General features: G+C 40.8%; 1 protein-coding gene across 4 annotated transcripts in view; it reads right to left on the reverse strand.

Moving 5' to 3' along the window:
- Positions 1–593: 593 nt before the first annotated feature.
- Positions 594–23656, reverse strand: part of KIAA1549 (KIAA1549 ortholog) — a 182146-nt gene continuing 159083 nt past the window's right edge. For 2 of the 4 annotated variants that reach the window (XM_032105392.1, XM_032105393.1), the window contains 8 exons: positions 21063–21268; positions 19066–19289; positions 17786–17930; positions 15946–16179; positions 14945–14997; positions 11412–11557; positions 9581–9735; positions 594–4747 (listed from right to left, as the gene is read on the reverse strand). In XM_032105392.1, the coding sequence (XP_031961283.1) occupies positions 4493–4747; positions 9581–9735; positions 11412–11557; positions 14945–14997; positions 15946–16179; positions 17786–17930; positions 19066–19289; positions 21063–21268 (1418 nt within the window). In that variant the 3' untranslated portion in view covers positions 594–4492. Of the gene's footprint in view, positions 4748–5775; positions 5819–9580; positions 9736–11411; positions 11558–14944; positions 14998–15945; positions 16180–17785; positions 17931–19065; positions 19290–21062; positions 21269–23656 lie in introns of all 4 variants that reach the window. The other 2 variants (XM_032105394.1, XM_032105395.1) reach the window with 2 other exon arrangements.

The raw sequence follows: 23656 nt of genomic DNA on the forward strand, positions 1-23656 counted from the left end.
TACAAATCAGCACTGCAGGTGGTGAAGGACTGCAAAGAGGGGCTGTGTCATGAACTCTGCCTGAGTGGGGCCAGAGGAAATCACCAAGATTTCTTCTCTCTTTACAGAGCACTGTCACAGGAGGTGCTGGGGACCTGGTTGCTCTCCTTTGCCTTCTGACAATCAGATGTCATCCTTTTTCTTTTAATCAATTTCCAGCTTTCTGTCCATATTCAGAACACACCAAACTGGTGCTGGTTTTAATATATCAATTTATTTCTTTGCATCTGCAAAAATATGGCCCACAACACGTTCCCACCTCAAAGGCACAAATGTTCTTCATCCTGCCACTTCAAAGCTCTTGGCCAAAATAGGGAATTTTCAAGGACTGGCACCTGTTTACAAGGAACTGCTGGTTAAGGCATGCAACAGAAAATGCACATTTCTTCCTTGAGCTAAAACTATGATAGCTGGAAAAGTGAGAAACGTAGTGAGGGCAAAAGGTAAAAAAGTGAGTTCAGCTGCCTACTGCCATCCACATCACACAACAGGTGACTTCACTAGGGCTTGAATGTACACCCAGCTTCCTTAGGTAATCTGTCAAATGTGTTTTCAAGCTGAGAGTTAACAACAACAGCATGAGCTGTTGTGGTTCTGGGGAAGTTACAATTGCTGTACACAGCCTCTTTCTAAGACAATCCTGAAACCCTGCTGTCCTTGGTCTACTTTAGAGGCACTGGCTTGTTGGGAACTTGCACTTCTGGGTGATCACTCTATGTATTTGTGTCCATAAATGTCCACCACACTGGGGTAGCCAACACCACGCCAACCTTTTGGTGCAGGGTGATACACAGAGACCTTGTCTGACCCTGCTGCTCCCCAAACACTAGATAAGAAGCCTGATCCAAAGCACTGCAAGTACAGTCCACTGCAAAGGGTCACTCAGATTCCACTCACTGCTCCAAAAGTGGGCGTATTTAACATTACCAGTCCAGCACCTATGCAAATAAAGCAAAGTTTTCTTTCCTGAGTCACAGGCCCACAGCCACTAACCCCAACACCATGTGCTACATCCTGGTGGAGAATATTTTATAGTACTGAAGCATGCCCCACCTTTCACATTGAGTGTATGAAAAATAACTGTAACATTTCACTTTGCTCCAAAAATAATCAAGAAGCAGGCTGGAGGTCAGCATTTTGGCCACGAAAAGGAAACCAACCACACTAAATTATGTAGCTCTCATCTTGCCAAGTTCTTTTATATGCCAAACTAAACACAGACTAAACACAAATGTCAAAGAAAATTGTGAAGAAAGGGAAGAGCATGAGGATTCCATGAACCAGATGGTTTAGTCATGGAAATGGATGCAACTGATGGTAACAGCTTTCTGTGCCTGTACCAACTTTTCATCTGATCGGTGTTTTCAAAATCTGGTAGATTCATTAACAGATACTTAAATACAGGATATTTTTAAGTTTAGGAAAAAAAGCTTTGGTTTTCCCCCCTCCACTTCTATCAGGACAATTAAAAAAAATTGGCATAACAACTCAAGCACATGGGGATGCAGAAATTTACAGATTTCCCTCCCGCCTCCCGAATTCCCAAGTGGAAAAACACACTCTGGCACATGCCTTCCACAGAATCCTTTTGTAGCACACAAAAAACCCCAGCTTTTCCTGTAGCTGCAAAAAGTGTGGGTCTCCCTTGTTAAGGCCATTCTTGGAACTGGCAGCTGGTAACTGGTGTTACTTTTCTTCCTATATGAAGATACAGACTAGGCCATGCCAATTTTCTGGACACTGGATCAGGTCTCCAGCCAATCTGAGAATGTAACTTCCAAACACAGCTTTCTGACCTCTTATATTTTACTATCCTGTTGAAAGTTTTAAAGAGGGTTTTCTTCACCAGAAAGCCTCTTTTATTTACAAGTACATATTTGTCCTGCCTTCTTCATAAAGATTGGGGACTGAAAAGAGAAATTATAAACATCCAAATATAAAAGGATGGAATTTCACAATAGCATCACCATCACTAGCAAAAAGAATGAATGAGAAGTGGCTTTAAGTACCTCTAAATTTCAAAGCTCTTATTTCACAGAGAACATATTGTTCTTAAATAGCTGGACCAGACAATTAATTTACCTCCTGGAAGACCACATTTTCTTGAAATGAAGTCACAGTAATGTGCTAGTATTATAAGCACTGGTCTCTGAGCTCTCTACAGAATTAAACTGGAGAAGGATGTGGAGTCTGAAAGAGATGGTTTTAATGGGAACACTTAGCAACAGTCAGTCTTCAGTGCTGTCAAAACAACCAAATGAACACTGCCTGATACACTCTTCATTCTTCAAAACCTGGCATTTTGCAGAAGCATTGGCAACATTTATGTTTACAAAGTTGGCAGAAACAAATGTTTATTTTTATCCTAGAATTATCACACAAAAAACTTTAAAAATTCAAATCATAATGACCTGTTGGTACTGCTGTTACAACCATGCTGGTGTTCTGATTCCTTTCAAACCTCTACCGGTGCCCATGAGGGCTTCACACATAGGCCAGGGAACTGGAAATTAATTTACACTGCTTCATTACACTAAGTCCCTCAAAACAGTTTCATACAGCATTTTGATCATCATAGGTAAACAGAAAAATAACTGAGCTTCCTAGTAAAGAGGAAAACATACCACCCTTTTTTCCGCATCAGTGAGCAACTGAGGTTTTGGCTTCAGGCATGAGTATGATGTACGCACTTCATGAATAAGGTACGGAGGTGACTTCTTCCACCATGTCCTCCCACCTGTTCTCTTCTCAGTCTGAGTTAGTCCTGTTGCAGTTACTGAACTGTGTACTGGAGCCAGCAGCAGATTTGGTAGCCAAAGACCGCCACACCATACCAGTGTTACACACCTGTACTTCACCAATGCCATTTCTACCCCAGAAAGTGAGGCAAACACCCACTTTGCTGCTGCCCAGCTGCCCAATGCTCTCTCTGGCAGATCTCTTGTTCCGTAGACCCTTGACCACTACCACCAGCTCGTGTTTGAAACACCTACAGTGTAGCACCTAAGGCTTCTGCTTTCCATTGCCCTGGGGTAAGGCTCCCAAGCCTCCTCCCTGACACTGAGCCTGCCCTCCACCTCTGTGCCAGTTCAATAGCTTTAGCTCATTCTGACCTGAAAAGGAAAGCAATCATGACTTAAGCAAAATGTCTGTATGTATTATGTCTGTTACAGTTATGCAATGGCCAATATTAGTAAATTCGTAGCTAATTTTAAATTAAAACTCTGAAAAAAACCCAGCGACAAACAGTTCCATGGCACGTACCATTCTTACCATGGGGATAATGCTTACCCTTTGTCCAAAGGACTTGGAAACAAGTATAAATATAGAAACTGTCCCAAAACTGCAAATCTAAGCCTATGTTAATGCTCTAAACTGTCACTGACTTCCACTAAAATTATTCAGATCCAAACATAAGCAATGATTTAGGACATCAATTTATAACATAATGCTGGTGACCCTGTACCAGTCAGGCTGGATTGGTTTCTGTCCACAAAGCAAACTACAGAGAGGCAATATTTTATCGCTAGTCTTGCAAGAGCATTTAGTATGTAAATATGTTCTTCTAAAGATATACACACACATTTCTCCAAATTCAACTGTGGCTGAGTATTCCCCTTCCAGTTTTCAATAATTTTTAAACAAATTAGATACCAAGCCCTTTCTGTTTGGATGCTTTGCTTTGTTTTTCCAGCCTGAATGAGTCTACAAATATTTTTTTAATTATACAAGGCCAATGTTTCACTTTGCAAACATTGAAGATGAAGGAACACTTGAAGCTTCAGCACCAGAAGGAAAACAAGGAAGAGTGCAGAGGGTAGCTCCATTCGGAACCACAGAGCTATAACAATTATTGTTCCAGTTTGATACAAGTGACTCATAAAGACTGTTATTCTAAGTAGTCCCATTGTTCCTGACAACCAAAGTGATTCTTATGTGAGATTGGACTTCAAGACCCTTGAGCTGATACAGTTTGCAATCCTGCAGAACAGCAACACAAACCAGTTCCCCATAAGCACTGGAGAGATAAGAATACTTGTAATCTCTCGCAAAATGTCATCTCAGTTCATTCAAAACTTCACCTACTTCCTTAGAAAAAGGAGTCTATCATTCTTGGAGTTTGTTCCTGTCTTTATTTTGTGGTTGCTGCTGGGGTACTGAGTTCTTGACCTAAGGTTTTACTTATGTGTTAGGCCGAGTGAGGGTAAGGAGAGAAGAGGAGCACTGTAATATTAGCAGATTAATTAACATTACTTGTGATGACACTGATGATTTTCCCTGTTTGTCCCCCATCTCTCCTTACTGTTCTCATTTTGCTGCCTTTTTCGATTTTTCCAGAGTGCTGTCAACAGAGTTGTGAAAGTTCCTTTGTGAGAACAACATTGCTGATTTCCTCTAAGTCTTTGCTTCCATAGGAAGCAGATACCTGGCAGATTTGCAGTGGAATGCTAAATCAACTATGGAAGTTCTGCACTGTTGTCTGTTTCTGAGAAAGCCGCAGAAGTTCTTCTCTGATTGCTTTGATAAGAGAGGCTGATGAGTGGCCGGGCTGGAGGTCCTCAGTGGAACTGGTGGTGTAGCAAAGGCCCTGGCCCTGAAGGCTGTTGTGTGGAAGCTGAGCAGGAGGTGCTGAGGGCTGCCTGGCTGAAGTCCTCGGCATCTGGAATACTGGTGAGGAGGAATATTCTTGGTGTCCATGCATATGCGTCTGGAAAAAGGGAGAAAGCATTATTGTACTTTCTGAATAAACATGATTATCCCAGAAAAGACAAGAAAGCAAAAAGGCAAAGAACAGGGGGGAAAGCAACATGGAGATGCTTCTATCTGCTGCAACGGTTCTTCTGTTACATGAATGAGTGATATCTCTTATGGAGCACAAAACAACAAGTGTACACAACACTGGATTGTTGGACTGTTGGACTGCCTCAAGCTCAGAGCTTTTCAAAAGCTTTGACTCCCTTTCCAATCCACATTATGTTAAGGACTGAAATGGAAGGAGGGGGGGAGAAACCCCACAGGACCGGAAATCAACAGAATTGGCTTCTCTTTCCATCCACTTCCATCAACTTCCTAAAAGACAGCAGGCAAACCACTTCTTTCCCAGCGGTCATTTCTCCATACTATATATAAGCAGAGATACTACTACTTCCACCTTCCCTTTTTCTGCCTGCTTTGCCTGTTCAGAGTGTACACTTGTGAGACCCTGTGACTGACCAGTGCCCGCGAAAACACGGTCAACAGAAAAAGAAGCAGAAGAAAACTACTTGGATTTGAAAGATGAGATTTTTCCATACTCAATATCTCAGAAACACTATCCCAGCTTAGGGACAATCATTGTTTCAGGGCAGAAAGGGGTTAATTCCGCCTTTGTTCAGTAACATACATTTTCTAACAAAACAAGAGAGACAGAGAGCAGAAGCCTGAGTTTATGGCTTGTCTTTCTGCAAGACAATCTGCTTACACTAAAACAAAGCATGGATTTACAGTACACTGTGCGACTGCACCAACTCCCAGTATGGACACAAACAAGGTACATTTTGAAAATCTAGATTCCAGCTGACAACCCTGAAGCAAGTGTTTCCTCTTGCCTCATATTGCTGAAGGCTGAGAGACAGCCTGAAGAAAACACTGGACACAGAGGACTCGAACGCACAAGTGGGAGCAAAGCAACGTAATCCCCTTTTCAGGGGGAGCAGCAGGTTCAGACCACAGCCATCACAAGTCAGTGAGCACTACCTTTCTCTGGGGACAAGCCTTAAGGAGTAGCAGAGAGAGCAGCCTGATGGGGGAAGAAAGGACAGCAAGGTCAGCTAGAAGAGGATTTGGGAGCGAGGGGGAGGGGAATGAAGACATTACAAAGCAGAGCCTGGGAAGCATATGGGGGACCTAGAGCAACAGTGGCAGCAGTGTGCAGAGAACACAGAAATGCATAGCAGCAAATTCCTTAACATCTCTCATAATACAGATGAATAAAATTTAAGCCATTTTGTATAAAGCAGAACTAATAATAGATTCTGAGTCTCTTGTGCAGCTCACTTACAGCACTCCTCCTTTACACAGTTAATTTTGGGAGACAGATTAAGGGGAAAAGAGGCTTTAATAGAAGAAAGATAGGTAAAGGTTTTCCAAGTAACATCCTGTCTTATTTCTTTTAAAAGAGAGGTGATTTCAGTGTGAGAAAGGAATGAATGGGTCTCTTGATTGTTCAGAATTATTCATTTGGCAGTGAAACCTGAAACTAATTCATATGTGCAGTCTAGAGTTGGCAAACCTGACAAGTACTCTGTGGGTTCATAGAGAAGAGATAACATAAAAAAATATTAAAAGGAAACACTCCTTGATACATGAGTCTTAACAGCAACCTAAATTATGTTCAGGTTACTTTCACATTAAAATGCACTATGTGATTCAGCTCCTATCTCACACTTCACTGAGTTACCACCATAAGAATGGTTTCTTAAGGGAAATTAGGAAGAACTGATGACCACAGTGGCTATTTTTTACATAATGTTTATCAAGGTTTTCTTAAATATCTCAGAAAAAGAAAAGTGTGTGTTTCTGTGATTTCACATATAGCATCAGAATTACACAGGCCTGTAAAATTTCAATGCCACGTTGGTTTAGAAACCTAATCTCTACTAACCTACAACAGCAAAATGGCTGAAATAAATGGCTGGTTTTTATTAAAACTTCTTTACTAAAAGAAACACACAAAGATATACAACATTATATATGCAAAAATATATATTTTCATGTAATATCTATGCATTTTATATTTTTATCTAGAAACTTCTGGATAATTAACAGCAGTACAAAACAATTGACAAAAATATTTTTATTGAATCTTCCTTCTTAAGGAATGAAGATTTATGAGATGACTTTGTAAATTTGTTAATCTCCATTTAATAACTGTTGAACTCTGGCCAATTTCAATTGAACTGGATGTATAAATACATACACAAACATACATGTGTATATGTGTATGTATGAACAGATACATAAAATTCACAAAACCAGGTAGCTAATCAGACTAACCTGATTTGTTATAACCTTATTTGCTATCGCTGAATCTGTTTCTGAGTGGCAAAAAGGTCAAGTTAGGCTGTGCTCTGCTGGATCTCTTAGCCAGCACATATCTCACAGGGGCTATCGCGGGGACATGAGAGACAACTAAGTTTGGTGACACTTGTTAGAGACACTAGAGTGGGCAGCTGAGTAGAAAAATCGAGTGAAAGGGTAGGAGTATCTTTGGGGAAACACTGGAAACCTGGAGAAGACTTGGGAGACCAGTGGAAAGCTAGAGGGGACTGCAGATAGGCAGGAGGTGATGCCAGCTGGCGGAGGGAGGTGGAGATACGCAAGACACGGAACCCATCTGTAAGCCAGGCTTCGCTTGTGCTGCTGCTCAAACGAGCACTTGCCCAGGATTGTATTTTGTGCCAGCTAAGGAAATGCTGTCAATCTCCTGGTTGCCCTGGGCCTTCTGGATGGAGAATTAAGGTGAATTGATGGTACCCTGGCACACTGGCTTTGGGTTGGGAGGTACAAGTGAGAGGTCATATTCCAGCAGAGAATCAGGACTTCAGGAATAAATGGGTGAGGATATTGTGAGCCAAAGGGCTATTGCAGGAAGACAGATGTAGATCCCTCTCCAGTTTGTGTGCAAGAAAAATGCTGTAGATTCTAATCTTCCTAAATGCAGAGTTTGATTTTAGAAACTTGCTCAGAATGAGGGAACAGTAAGACTGCTTGCAAAGGATCAGCTGAATAGTGCACCATAAGAAACATGACCATCATTAAGCAAAGCCTCATTTCCAAAAGGAGTAAAGACAAATTTAGAGCTCTGTCCTAGTGAGAAAGTCAAAACTGTGAAGGTAATTATTTAAGTACAGAAAGCTACAAGACCAAGGCCTTTTTTTTTTTTTTTTCCATGGGAAGAATCCTTTGCAAAAAAACCCAAAAATTTGCTCACAGGAAAAGGAAAGTTCAGGCAATAGGTGAGCTCTCCTACAACTGGATGACACCACACTCAGGTAAGTTTTAGTTCATGATCTCCTCCTTTTGCTCTTTTTTTAAATAACAAACGGAAAAAAATCACATTGCAGTAACGTTATTGCAGTAACATATGAACTGCAGCAACCAGTGAGCAAAAAGTTCTGTCCAAGCCGAGGAAATCTTTAAACTGAGATGAACCAAAAGAAAGACAACCTGGATTTAAATGACCTGAACAGGAACATGCCCACAGATCTAGAAAGCAATTTTCAGAAAAGAGAGACAAATGTAAAGAAAGGTCGATAAATGGTAACCCAGAGATGTCTCTGAAAATGAAACAGGAGACACTAAGATCTCTCATGCAAGTGCTCTTTTCGATGTAAACTGCAATAATGATCTTGCATTCAAATACCACAGTTTTAAGTGCAGAAAGCACATTAAATTAGGGAAATAGATCTTTTGGCTTTGACAGTTAAAGTTTTTGAATAGTATCAAATAGCGCACCCAGTTCTCAAGAACTTTATGCTGCTGCTCTTGAGTTCATTTGGAGTGGAGGCAGCTCAAATTCACCAAAATCTCAAGCCCATCCTGTTGCATTTCCTTTCTGCAAAGCTATGTCAAGATCATGCAATACTGCAAAGCAACTTCAAGTAGTGCAAACAGACACTGTCCTAAGTATGCAAAAGGAGGAGATCCTGCCTTCTTTCCTCAAGGAAGAAACCACAAAAAGATAGTTTAAACTAAGAAGCAAAAGAAGCAGCATAAAACTGTCACTCTCAGGAGTACTGCAATAAACCTGTCACAGGTCAGTCTGCACCAGGATGCAAATACACCAAAGAGGGACTGGTAGAAGGCAAGTGTCTCTCTCCTGGCAAGGCCATCTTCAACCTCACACATCTGGTTGAATCAGAAAAGTCAACCTCTAGAAGCACCACTGCCAAGAACAAGAAATCACCATGGCTGCCTGGGCAACACTGGTAAATGAGTATGCATTCATTTACCACATCCTGCTGACTTAGGCCAGGACAGTAACTTGTTTAGAAACACCTCTAACATTATGTGCAAGTATGTACCTTTTTCTGCTGCCCTGACTCCTGCTGTTAGCACTGGTACAGAAGATAAAAGAACTATATGCATACAAAATAGGATGGTAGCCTGGGACAATTTAATTCAATGTTTTCTAATGACAATGATCTCAAAATACAGAGGTGTATTTCAAAGAAGGAATGGAAAGCAGTATCCACCTCTGCTAAAGCTCAGAAGCAGAACTGCATGAACTGCAATTAATGGGTGAAGGCCTCAAGTGAGGAAACAAAAAAACAAGGGTAAAATGAGAGAAAGCATTTAGAGAAGCAAAGGTGAAAGAACAGCAAGCAGAAGTCAGAAGAGCTAACAAGGGTTTGAAGAGCAAAGCAAAGAATGTCAGAGAAGCAACTAAAAGTACTCCAGGGGGAAAAAAGTTCCAAACAGTAATGCAAGAAAAAAAATACCCAAACATATCACTACTTTGGAAACTATGCAAATGTGTAACATTTGTTACAGTACTCACTGCATCTCGCCTAGCACATTCATCCTCTCCACGGTACTGGGGCCACCCTGGCCCCCCCGGCTGGCCATGCCCTGCTCTGCCTGAGGGGATCTCCACTGGTTGACCTCCGATCCTGCTAGCAATTCCCACCTGAGTGAGGTGCTGTATCTGAGAACCTTAAAAGCAAATATTGGTTTTTTTTCATCTTTATACACAGTCAAGTTTGCAGGGCAGACACATGATAACATAAAACTTTGCTGGAAGCAGGAGACAAGAAGAAAACTGAGCTCTGTTTCTGTGCAATTAATTAAAATCAGCAGAAAGAAGGCTGTCAGTGTGGAATGAAGACAGAAAAGTTATGTGCATTTTGTGCAGTTCATGTGAGTGTGATGCATTTCATGGCACTGCACTGAAAGAAGAGGTTGAGATACATTCATCTCTGACATGGACTACTCTTCATTCCAAAACCATGCCAGCCCTTTTCATACAGGCCTTACTGAAAGCTCTGGCAATGCCTTCATGTCAATTACTCAGCAGCAAAGAGAAGCCATTTGCTCCTATGGCACACCTTATTTGCATCACACTGGCAAGACCCTAACTCTGCAGACTGCCTCCTGTTCTACGGCTCTGAAGAATAAAATACGCAGCTCTGTGTGAGTGTGCTTCTCTCAGCTTTGCTTTGTGGTTAAATATTAAATGATGCTGTTGTTAACTAACGAGAAGGTCAGAATACACTGTATCTCCTTCCAGCCTGAAAGCCAACCTCCTCCTTTCTCCTTTTCCTTCCCTTGCCTCACTCCTGCTGCTTTCAAACATATGCAAGGATAGCTGCCACCATTAATTGCAAGAGACATGTAACAACATGCCAGGTTTCCTTCTTCATGAATTTCCTCTCCCAGGGAAATGTCATTTATATGTTTATTCTTAAAATTACTAGAATAGTATTTTATCATTCATTAGAAATGAAAAACATTTAACCCAGAGATACATAAAACTGTGTGTATGTACAAAAGGGGAGGAAAAGACAAAAACAACAGTGTGATTTACATGATGGACAGTCAGATCACTTTGCTGTTTTCCTCTCAAAACCCCTCAATATTTGAGAAGTTTGATATTTACACGTAATTATGCTGAGGAATAGAAACTAAATATATGAATTACCTCCACACTTTAAAGCAGAATACATATGAACATTTAGACAAGTGTGAATCAGAGAATAAAATAACCATCATTAAGCTGTAAAAGTTACTACATTCCTACTATTCTCATTCATTTAACATTTACGGGGAGATGATAGCAACTATCAAAACTAGGCTTCTGACATAAGCATATGATCATATTTCCAGTCTTTTTCAAGGAAGAAAATATTTATCTGGGAGAAAATTAACTGTAACATTTGCATAGCAATATAATCTTTTATTCTTAGAAGTGTTTGCTGCTTAACTGCTATGTGGTGTTAGTATCTTACTCATTATAGCATTGGTGACTGCTATCAAAATTATCTCAACCAAATCAGGGAAGGGAGCTCGAAATGGAAAGTTAGCGTACACTGTACGCTCTAAAACAAGTAATTTTCCATTCTTAAAAAATGGGGTTTTGTGAAAATATGCTTTGTGATAACCAGTGCTTGTAAGATACTAAAAAAGGGGCAAAGCACTTCCTTTTTCTGCAAGGTCCTATGAAACTAAAGTTAACCTCAGTTTGTGATCACTTTCTTTTGGGCAATGAGGACAAGGACCACATATCACATGTAGCAGCTGAAGGAGAATGATGTCTTAATGGTGACCTTGGTGTAAGAGATACAGAAAAGGATCAGTTATTTTACTGCATATTCAACTTAAGTGAAGTGTACCTGCAGTGCTTCCAACTGGTCGTGGCCGTGCCACTGATGGCATTTCCTCTGAGTATATCCCTCTGGAGGAATATTGAACCTCAGGTGGTGGCTGCTCTCCGTGCATTAACTCTGCAGGCTGAAGAAAACCTGGCCCAAAGTTCTGCCTGTGGAAAAGGACTCAAGATTAAAATAAGTGAAATCCCTAATTAGAAACAATAATGTAGGTGTACCTCTTACAGCAGTTCTTTATGCCTTTTAATGTAATTATAACCTTCAATATTGAGGAGAATATTTACATGTGAAAAATATATTTTAACAAAATTTTACACGAGTGTTTTTCACATGTTGCAGTCTCCTCAATGCAAAGAAAAAAGTTCACAGATCTTGAGATCTTGTTTTCCCCTTGGGGAGGAAAAAAAAACTTTCTTCAATAAAAAAAAAATAAAACTGAAAAGTAGTGATGTAGCTGCTTACCTCAGCAACAAAGCTGACTCTACTCAGAGAGTTTCTGGGCACACACTTTTGGTATAAACCAAAACATACAAACTGCATTACACGTGTACTTCATGAACAATTATTACTTCATGAAGCATTCTGGTAATTTTTCAGGAAGCTTTCAAACTGCTCTTTAAGATTCATGAAACAACTCAAAGCTGTCATTAGCACATACGAAGAAAGGCAATGTACACTGAAATAAATGTTTCCTATCAATCAGGCCAGTGCTGGTAGTCACTGTTATGTATTTGCTAAAAAGAGTTAACAACAGAAACTGTAACCCACCTAACTCTACTAACTGTGTGAGTGTAAGGGAAGCAAAGTGAGACAAGCATCCAAACTCAGGCACATGGAACTACACGAAGTGAGTGTTAGGGATGAGTGCTACATGCCTTTTAACACAACTCCTAGGCTATGGACTGCAATGTATCCTATTCCTCAAGATCTCAATTTTACACCTTTTGTTTTACCACAAAATCCCGTGACTGCATCTAATTCAGACTAATCTTGATTTGTGCTTTCTCTGGAAAACTACCCACCTTCATACGACAGCCAGATAGCAAAGAAAGTTGACATAATAAATTGCCTAATAAAGCACAAACAAGTAATTGTAAATAAAAGTGCCAGCTATTTGGCATACAGTGTTACTAAATGGAGGAGTTTTAAGGGCTTTAAGCTGTAACAATCCCATTGTGGAAGTGCTAGAATTTCCCCAGTTCCCTCCCGTACAATCCCCACCTGTCCACTCAGCAGATCCAGAGGAAACCATTTCCAACCACACAAGCTAGTTAAAATAAATGCTTCAATGGGTAGGCAATGTTTAACAATATCACTTCTGTTATGTTAATCAGTGTAATCAGTAAAGGATGTGATCATCTGGCCCTTTATGCCTGGAGTGTTGAGCTGGAATTTTGAAGCTGATGAATTACTACAGTTTTTTTGACGTTGTCTAAAGAAAATATTTTCTCAACATTACTGCAGATGTACTCTTTTTGTGCCAATTTTTCAGAGGACAGGAAGTAAATTCTTTACTGCTGATGTGTTTGCACTTGAAAGGTTCACATCTAATAAGCCTTCAGCTTCTCAATCTTCTTTAAAATAGACAGATATAGCTTCTCCTTAAACTCAAAGATCAACGTAAGAGTATAAAACCAGGATACAGCTCTGCATCTGTATCACACAGGCTTTCTAGTGCTCCTTCCTATTTCCAGACTGAAACTCAGCTTTCGATTTTTGCACATCCAAAAAAAAAAAACCCCAAAATTATCTCCAGTCATTTAAGTCGGGACATACTGCTCCAAAAACCAGTTTTACACCACAAATCCACTACTGCTAAGTGTCTGTTGCATGATGCAATACCCATTTTCTGGCAAAAGCTGTTCATTGTGCCTTTGTGTCTGCCTAGCTGTTACATGACCTAGGTCTTTTGCATTTGATTTTTTTCCCCAGGTTGGTTCCACCCCATTAAAGATGCTGATTGTGTTATTACAGAGAAGAGAACAGTATGCTCACCCAAATATTATTCCACGCATTGGGTACTTAAGCCAATGGACCATGACATTGATATATGCCACCTAATCACACTGACCTCAGGTTCTTTTTCCTTCCTCTAACTGGTGCACTGTTTCTATCAATTTGTTTATGACTATCTTCAGATTTTGAGAATAACTCCCACTGCACAACCATGACAACTCTTTCCTTGTTTTCTATCAAGCAAGCTTTAGGAAACTTTCTGTTTTAATGAAAACTTAGAGGAATTCTTTCTGTTAAGATCAGTGACTTTGCAGATTGTTAACTTTATCTGTCGGCACTGGCAAAGCCAGCATTTGAACTGTTAATCACGTTGCCATTAATTTGCAATTTACATAAATTCAGACTGCCTATGCCAAGGAATGATAAGCTTTTGAACAAAAAACGCTATCTTGCTCAGGTGTATTAACATGGACTGCAGCACTTCCATTTTCTCTGAATATGTAACAGGCCAACAAAGACAAAATCTCCTCAATAACCAACAACTGGTTATGCTTTACACTGGCAGTTTCAAAGCTCATAATCTTCAAGGTAACCTAACTTACAAAAAGTACACCGCATGTCATACTGTATGCCATTTCACGTACACGGCACTCACACTGAAACTGTCACCTCCAGCCGAGAACTAAGCAGGGTGCTTAGAAACTCCCCCTTTTCTACTTGGTCTTTTCAAAATCAGGTTGCAGAACAATAAATAAAGGAAAGCTCTTCACAGGCATTTTACCATCAAGTTTCCAGGACAGTGAAGACTTGAGGTAAGTCTGATGAATGACACGAACAGCAGTGGGATTTCATCTCATATGGTGAACTCTAAGAAGGTAATGAGAGAGCAGCACAAGGCCACCATTTTACCAGCCTGGCTGCAGCAGCTGGGAGAGGGTGAGACGAGTCGGACCACAGTGAGTACCATGACTCAAGAGTTCAGCTTCACATGTGGTTAAAGCACACAAACCAAATGTGAAATTAACGGTCACCTGGCCAACCATTTTCTCCCCTTCACACAATTCTCCCACAGCAAGGGCAGGACAAGATGGAAAATTTGTTCTTCCCCTGATTTTATAATAATAGGGCTGCAAGGCAGACTTTCTCTGCGAGGGTCACTGTGCTCTGTCATTTGTTCTGAACTCGGTTAAAAATAGAATGAATCTGTTAGTCATATGAAAGCTGTTGTGAGTGAGTGGTGCCCTGAGGATACAGAAACAAGATGAAAGCAAGAGTATGGGGAATATTACATGCATCTGAGTAACTGTTTCAGGCTCCCCAAAAGCTCAGACTCAGTGGTTTACTGAATATTTGGAAGGATATCTCTATAGCTGAGGGGCTAGAAACACATTTCTTTTAAACAGAAGCTTGGATTCCACACACTATGCATATGTCATTTATGCTACATAAACACAGACTGGATCTGGACTCCTGTTACTTCTCATTTATACAGTACTTTGCATAATAATATACCAGGGCCTGTAAGAAATCTGGAGCAATTGCAAGGAAAATAATAAATGATAATTTTATCAGTAAAAAGCTACCTTGGTAGGAGACCTGGTGCTGTTGGCGGAGTCATTCCAAATTCCATGTATCTCTGTCAGAAGAATGAAAAAAATCACCAAATTAAAATTGAAATGCGTACCCTGGAAAGTCCATGGCCAGCCTTTTAAGTGATGAATGGCAGAGATCACTAAGCCTGTCTTTAGGTCTTGATGGCAGCCATAAGACCATAAGTTTTACAAACAAAGGAGCACAAGAAGACCTGGGAATCACTGTGGGCTAAAGCGTCTTCTGTGTGATCAGTCTTAACTTAAAAACCTTCAGAAATACTTTTTCTCGCTTGCAGAAGATCAAGAGCTGCTCCAATGTCTACTTAGCTAAAAACCAAGCTTTGCATTTGGAAATCTTTTGACCTCAAGCAGCATCAGACTGCAGCAGAGAGACCACAGGGCTCAGACTCAACAGAATTTGTGATGACCTAAAAGATTATCCATGTGACTCAGTGCTCCATCAAAAGCAAAAAATCATACACAGGAATACTGCTTCCCTATCCTTCACTTCCTGAAAGCTTTTGGATATCCTGCTGAAAAATATGACCTAGGCCAAATACATTCTTTTTATGGTTGTCAAAACAGAAACTACCACACATACTAAAAAATAATAGTTTTACTCTTGGACACAGCAAGATTGACCTGTGAAAGATCCCAGCTGAGAAGAACTGAAGTTATCCTAAAGGAGAACCCTTATCTTCTCTTGTGGTTGAGATGGGAAAAGGGAAAAGAAACCAAACTGCTTAGAAAGCAAGTTCACCATCTTGTGATGGTCATTCCTGAATTCTCCTTGTTCCAGGAATGTTCCACACTTGTGGTGAGTCCTGGCAGCAAAGGCACAGCAACAGTGGCCATGGGTCAACCGGTGCCATCTCTCTGCCCAGCGCCGCCTTTTAAGCCGCATCACCAATGCGCTGTTTAGCGCCCGAGCTGGCCCACGAGGTGCTCCCTGCTGGGTGCACGGGCTGCCCCCCCGCCCCGCAGCTGCTTACCGGCTGTGCCGCGGAGACCCCGGGCGGAGCGACGGCCGTGGAATTGGCTGCCTGGCTGCTGGGAGCCACCAGCGCGAAGGCGTCGTCCAGCAGCGAGTGCATGGTCTGCCGAGCCTCCTCGATGGACGGCTGCGGGGGCACGTACTGCGACACCGGGTGCGAGGGCAAGCCGGGGAACTTGCCCAGATCTGCTGAGGATGAAGTCTGGGGGTCGGGAGGCAAGTCTGGATCGGACTGGAGGAAACAGAAAGAAGGTGAAGGACAGCCACGGAGAAGATCTAACCAGCTTCCAAGCCCCTGTGGGCCCTCAGTCTGAGCAACACTGTCTTTGCCAGAACCACAGCACCTGCCCTTACCCTCCCCACTTCTGCATGCAAATACACAACACCAGCAGTTCAAATACTTCATTCAGTGTGATCTGAAGGACTCTGATCTCAGGTAAGGCAGCAGAGCTTTGTGCAGGAGTTACTCAGCTATAACAGAAACATTGTGGTTTGCAAGCACGTAGTGAAGTCATGCAGAGAGCATTTCTCCACCCAGAAAAAGACAATCAGCTCTGTCTACATCTTTGACTTCTTTGCAGCTTTTGCAGCTCTAAGAAATTATTTCTGTCTTTAGCTTATAACTGCCCACATCAGCACTAACACTAAACAATTATCACCTCCTAGAAAAAACACACAAAGGAAGCTGTTGAGGAACTAAGTGGTTACCTGCATGGAACTTGAACTTGGGTGCATCACCTGAATGGGATTCATGTAAGTGCTTCATTGCAGCAATACCTTAGGCATGCATCATAATTACTACCTGGGATCTTACCACATGGGCTTATTGTTCATCAGTGAGAGGAAATTAAACGAGCTTTACAGCAGCAGACTTATTATCAGAGCTCATTCTTACCACTGCATGCAGACTGCAAAATCAGTCGTCAAGAGGCACAAGCCTCTTCTTTATTAGGAACTTAGCATTCTGAGCAGTCTCACTGCAGATGCCAAAGGGGCTGAGCCTGCTGTGTGCCATGTCTTAATTAAACAGCTTCAGATGATAATTCATTCTACTGCAGCATGACATTAAAATCATCACACTCATGTTTGAAGGCAAAGGGAAACTGCAGAAATTGACATCAGAGTCACCTGACCACATATGCGGCTAACAGTGAAACTCTTAAAATTATTAAACCATCTTTAAAGATGAGAACTGTCCGGGGGCTTCCAATATTAGCATTTGGCTTCATGAAATCTGCTTAGAAGTGGTTAAAGATGCCTAAATATTGTTTGTGACACGAACATGATTGAACAGAAGTATTCTTCAGCATCTTTCTTTTTTCAGATGTGAAACAAAATTAATTTTCAAGACATTGCACTAGAATGGTATCAAGTTACAGTAGTACAAAGACGTGTTTCTCTTTCATTAATAATTAATTCCCACATTTGAAAGATGAGAAAATTTCTCACAAAAAGAACTGAGTCTTCCACTCTGTAAGAGCAAAGGATGAAATTTTCTGTAACACATGAATATATAACATCCAGCAAATTGGACTAGAGTGAAACTATGTTCACAATATTGTGGAACATGCGAAGCAGACTTTCATGTGCATAACACAGTGGCATTAATGAAAACAAGGCTTTGGTTCTTGGCTTCTGTAATATCAAGGAATACTTGGCAGAATTTTACTGCTTAATAATGACAGAGTGTCAATGAAATCCTCATTTCACTTTGATTTACATGCTAACTACATGACTGAAACTAACCATATAGGTCATAAACAGAAGGCAAAAACCCTCCCAATGTCACAACCGTCATCATTAGCAGAACATTCCTGCTATTCAAGAGACATACATACAATATATGCAGAATTATTGACTCCTGGAGGCCTTTTGTATGTCCCGTCACTGTCAGTTGTGATTAACCTGTCCTTTTCGGCATCAATCGGGCTCCCATTTATCTGATGGCGACGGCGCTGCTTGGGAGAACGTTTGGCACGAGAACTTAGCAGGAAGAAAACAAAAAGCAGAGAGAAAGAGAGACAAAGATAATCACACTTATTTTTGAAATTTTTCTTCTCATCCCACCCAAGGTTGAACTCCTCTGCCCATTTCCTCCAAGTCATCCTTGCCTCAGCCCCGTTTCTCTTCCCTTCCCCAGCTTTCCATGCTAACCCCATTAGGTAGCTCAAATCTCTTTCCTCAAGCTTCTCCTAATAACACTCATTGGCAACTCTCCAAAACATTCCATTCTTCCCTTAATTCTCTCCAGAGTCACCTCCCTCCTACATTTATCTGTCAAAGTTGCCTGTGTTCCAGCCCCCCAGCCCAGTGTGTGACACATCTGCAGCCAGGGAACAGATCACACCACCACCAAGCCTTTGTGCTTGGTACAGAGGGTTTAACCCCACCAGGCAAACCAGCTGAAGAACCCACGCCACTGGAGAAAAGCTACTTTCTATCAGTGCAGAAGCCCTCACAGGGTACCAGTGCTCCAGGAACAAAGTGCCAATATTCATAAGCCCAAAACAGAACGCAGGGAAAACCTTCTCTGCAAATACATGGCCAGGAAGGCAGATCTGTGAGGCTGACAGATGTGCCTCATAACCTTTAATGTATTCCCTCTGGGTAATCTCATTGATTTGTGAATTTGCCTTTAACATTCAGAATCTTTATGCTTTTTAGGTTGTTCAAGGTTTTCCTTATTTTGCATATTTCCCCCACCCCCACTTTATAAAAATATTATTACTTGCTGGTTATATTACTTTCATATATATTACTTGCAGGTTTCTTTTTTAGTGCTGATATTGCAATTTTGATCCCTCTACACCACACAAGAATTATTCAAACAAATGGCAGAGCAAACACTAAAATGTTTTAAGACTGTTTTCATACATTTGGGCTTATTTATCAAGAATTCACTGCTGAGAACTTGTAAAAAATAGTGTGAAAACAAAACATAGTGGCATGTACTGAAATAAATAAAAGTGTTTAGAACAACCCAATCTTTTTCACCTAGGTAACTCAAATCCAACCAACAATCAAAACGATTTTAAGCTCTGACAGTTAAGAAGTACAGTTTTGATGTACTTTGGGTGCTGACTCCGAAAGGAAATTGTTCCATCTTTGAAATCCCTACCTCTTCCTGGGCTCTATGAAGACAGTAGGCACACTGCCTCCAGGGTCCAAGATCTTGTCAATCTGCATCTGTGCCTTGCGATATATTCTGTGCTGCTCTTTGGAGTCAACCACCACCACGTCATCCACCACTGGAAATTCATAGTGCCCTTTACGCTTGGCGCGGAGGCGAATCTTATTGCGGTGATGCTCGATCTCGGATTTATGCCTCAGGGCTGTTTGTATCTTAAAGAAAGAAGGAGAATAAAAAAAAAAAAACCAGGAATATTTTTTCAGCTGTGTATTTTGCAAACTGGACTGTGCTGCTCTTCTGTAAACCTCTCCTCCCCACCTCTCTGCCTGCTCCTGCCTCCCTCCTCCCTCAAATCTCTGAAGGACTAAAATAAGTCACACAATTTATGAACACACTTTCCTTCCTGGATATTTTGCAGTCTCCCCATTGTCTCCCCAGGTAGATATACTATTATACACAACACGATTGCCAGCACAGCAGGTGTAATTAGAGGGAAGTGGCAGTTTGTTAACAAAAGGCAGGAGGTACACAAAAAACTCCTGCTGTCTGCCAGAAGTAACACTGCTCCGAAAAAATAAGACTAACCAGTCTGTAGTCAGCTATGCTAAGCAAAGCGATATATATTTGATCAACAGTGTTAAAATCTGTCACCCTTTCCCTTTAATGACCTTCATCACATAAGAAGCAAGAACTTAAAGAGCCAACTGAGCTCATAACTCAGTGCCTCCGCTGTGCATGAGAGGCTGCCATAAGCTATGCAGGAACACAGCAGCAACACAAGGGGCCCAGATCCCCAGATGAACATGACACTCTCAGCTCCCCATCTTCTTGGAGGCTGAGTTTTCATGCCTCTCTCCTACCTTTTTTCAAATTTCATGAAGTGCATCTCATTATCTGGGTGAAGCTATTCTAACACCGTAATATCTTGTAAGTCCTGGCCCAACACCTACTGAAGTCATTCTTCCCACTGGTAAACACTTGACCACCAGATTAGGTAGCAACAACTGCTCTGCCTGTGCTGGACTAGTTCTGGAACACATCTGCATCAGCAAATTAGGAACCAAATAAAAATTGAATTTTGTGTATTCTCTCACAAAAATTAAAAAAAAAAAAAAAAAAAAAAAAAAAAGGCATTTATAGGACACAAGTCAGACTTGCTCTTTGTGTCTATAGTTAGAATCATATGTCTTCTGCCCATATAGCCAGATTTCTGTTTTGTGGCTCCTCTTGCCTCTCTATCCTAGATATACGTATTTGCCTCTCTTCAGTAAGGTACTGAGAAACACAGATTCTTAACAAAGTTCAGTTACAGGCTGTTACAGGCTTCAGTAATCTTCCACTCTGAATTACAAAAAGATGTCATCTTACACCCAGTACAAAACCAGGATGCAGGTATGTGGTACTGTCAGGCAGTGTATGATGTGGTTTTACAGAGCATCACCTCTCCTCATGCCCCAGGCATGCTCATATTCTGCTTACAGTAATGTGACCCTCAGAGAAAGCAGGAAATTTTGTATGTTTACTGTCAGGTAAACACATTAGAAGTTGAAAGCAATGAATTGGGCTGCAATTTCATACCCCAGAATGTTTTGAGATAATTTCTTTGAATAACCAACATTCTGAGTTCTGAAAAGTAAAGGAATAGTGTAGAATAAAAAGCAAGGTGGGCCACATGTTCTAATTCTCATACATTAATCGGCACAACTCTCGTTAAGTCACGTCCTGCTGACTAGCAAAAGGATGCTAACACAAGGTATCCTGACCATCAAATTTGCTCCTCTCTCAGAGTTTAAACTTTGGTTTAGGCATCTCTTAAAAAACAGGTCAGATAATTTCTCTGGATGGAAACAGAATTATTCCTGTCAAGACTGAACTCCTCAGGAACTTACAAGGGACTCATAATAACAAGAAACTGGATACTTTTCACTTCCCTTTTGTCTAGGCATACAGCCCTCCAAAAACATTCAAAGCACTTTTAGAAATACCTCTTTATTAATTTTGTTGGTCTCTGCTATTCGATCAGAGAGCACCGAGTTCTGAATCGGAGGTGCTGCCATGGGTTGCATGGCAATCAGCTGGATCTTGCTTGGGACCCGTCTGCTGGCATCTGAGGAACGGGACATCCTATCCACATGTTCAAAGATAGAGGCTGAGGAGTGCTGCTCGTTTCCACTGCTGGTCTGAGGAGGTCCTAAACCATCAGAACCAATACAAAGTGAAGTAGTGCTGCCAGGGTTATCATAGTCACATATGAAGCTCTACAGATGCCGTGCTACAAAACTATACCCTGTTTTCCACCTGTATCTAATTTGCCCTACAGGCCTTCCAGCTGACTCACATTTAGTGTACAACAAGTTTACCCCGTGGTTTGCAAATTATAAACATTTTCCCATTATATTTCCAGAAGGTGAGCTGTCATTCTTTATGTCTGTAAATCAAGATCTTGGCATTTGCAAACCCCCAAAATGTCAATCTACTTTACTCCATAAAATGCTGTTTTAAGTACATTCTGCTAATGATTCCTCTTATCAGTACTTAAGGAGATGCAAGTTGCTCAAATGGGGGTTCAAAGAGCAATGAAAGAAGTCTCAATGCAAAACGTATTTCTTAAGTGATAGGAGGGATATAGGAACAAACAAAAAAAACCCTAGAAATCCACACAAAACACAAAGAATTTTACAGACATTTTACTGATTAAAGCTTCTAAAGCTTTTATTCTCTGTGACAGGATAAACAGTTCACATAATAATAAGCAAGCTGCATAAATATTGTCATGTCGTAATTTGTTGGAGAGGTTAAACCAACTCAAATAAAATCAGCAAAAGATATTATGAAAACCAGTATGCACGGCAGTGCACCCCTGGTCCTGCCAACAGTTAATTACTTCAATAGAAATGGGTCATCTCCCTCAAAAGACTTGAAATCTATAGGATCACCCCCAGTGATTTGCAGCTAAGCACAGATTTAATATTTTTTTTCCGAGTTAGACCTAAATCAGAAACTGTTATGCAGATGAGGCTTGCAAAAGCTATTGAAAACTTGCAAAATAACCTTTTGTTTTATCCATATGATAAAGCCACAAATTCTCAAACTGCTTTTCACCATGAAATACAAGCAATGAGATATCAAGACTTGTGACTCTCCTTATGAAGGAACACAACTGTGTGGAGGGACGTAGTCCCACATCCTTGCACAGAGTTCTAATAAGGGGATGTGGTTCTCAAGATTCAAATCAGGAGGAAAATCTAATTCCATTCTGATACAGAATCAATTATTGATCAACATGATCCAGCTACAATAGACAAGAAGGGAAATAAAACAGTCACTGCTGTGATCCTGTTGCAACATGTGCTGGTAATGCAGGATAGGGTTCAGAAGAGGAGTGAATCCTATCTTCTGTAGAACATCACAGTAGATGACTTTCTCCTTTGCTTCCCTCTTCTAGTACAATAAGGGAGCAGGACAAGAAAGGAATGGTATGCTTTATCATATCCACAGCACACTACTTTTGGGCTGGAAAGCAACCTGGCCACAAGTTAAGTAAAATCCCTATTCGTATTTCTCAAACTTGATCAAAGCCTTGTCAAACATACATATTTATAAAAGTCATGCATCATTTATAAATGTGATTTTTCTGTGTAAGTGTTCTTGAAAAGAAGGCACGGTTCCATTCAAGACCTCTGTGTCCCAAATGTTTTTCAAGACACAGAGCCTAAATGAAATATATCCATCTCTCTTCTGTAGCTATTTATATCATCTTGAACATTTGTCATCTTCACAGCCTCATCTTCATGCATTTCTCAGAAGTGTGCAAGCACTGCCTCTCAGAGAGGGGCACAAGATATGTTAAGCAGTTAGTGTGAATCCCTCAGAGCCATTGTGTAGTCAACAGAAATCTGAACTTCTGCATCCATCTTTCCTGTACATTAGTCATTTTTCCCCAACCTTTTCACTCTATCAGCCGTTCCCAAGCTCGCTGACCTCCAACATAAAATTTTAAGGTAATTTTCATATTACTTGGTTAACGAGGTCCAATATATTCAATCACACTGAGCATTCACTCTGAATCTTTATAATTTCATCCATAACTTTCTCTTGTACACACATAAACAAGTGCTTGGCAGGGGCCTCTGAGCTGAAAGGGTTCTTAAACTCATTTTTTACATCAGAAGTCCCACTGACAAATTTTGGTAAGGATCTACAGTAATATCACGTTACTCCCTTTTGCAGAAAGATACACACAAAAAACCCTCACAGGCTGCAGCTGACCTTTAAATTCTCTCTGTGTGCATACACTGAATGTGTCTATAAATACAAACCAAGATGGAAGAACAGAAAAGTAGATAAAGTCAGGAACTGCACAGCACTGCATACATACAACAAAAGGAGAAACAGTTTCTAACTCAATACATGAATGAGGTCCTACAGAAGTTTCAACAGAGAGAATAAGCATAATTTCTCATTTCTAAGTTCTTATGTTACACTATTAGTCACGTTCAGAAAATCTTCCCTATAAAACTATCAGATGGCACCATGTGCATGAAATTTTGATTTCAGACTAATTCAGCTGAGGTTAAAA

The sequence above is a fragment of the Corvus moneduloides genome, chromosome 4 (genome assembly GCF_009650955.1).
Source record: "Corvus moneduloides isolate bCorMon1 chromosome 4, bCorMon1.pri, whole genome shotgun sequence".
In the NCBI taxonomy this organism is placed as follows: Eukaryota; Metazoa; Chordata; class Aves; order Passeriformes; family Corvidae; genus Corvus; species Corvus moneduloides.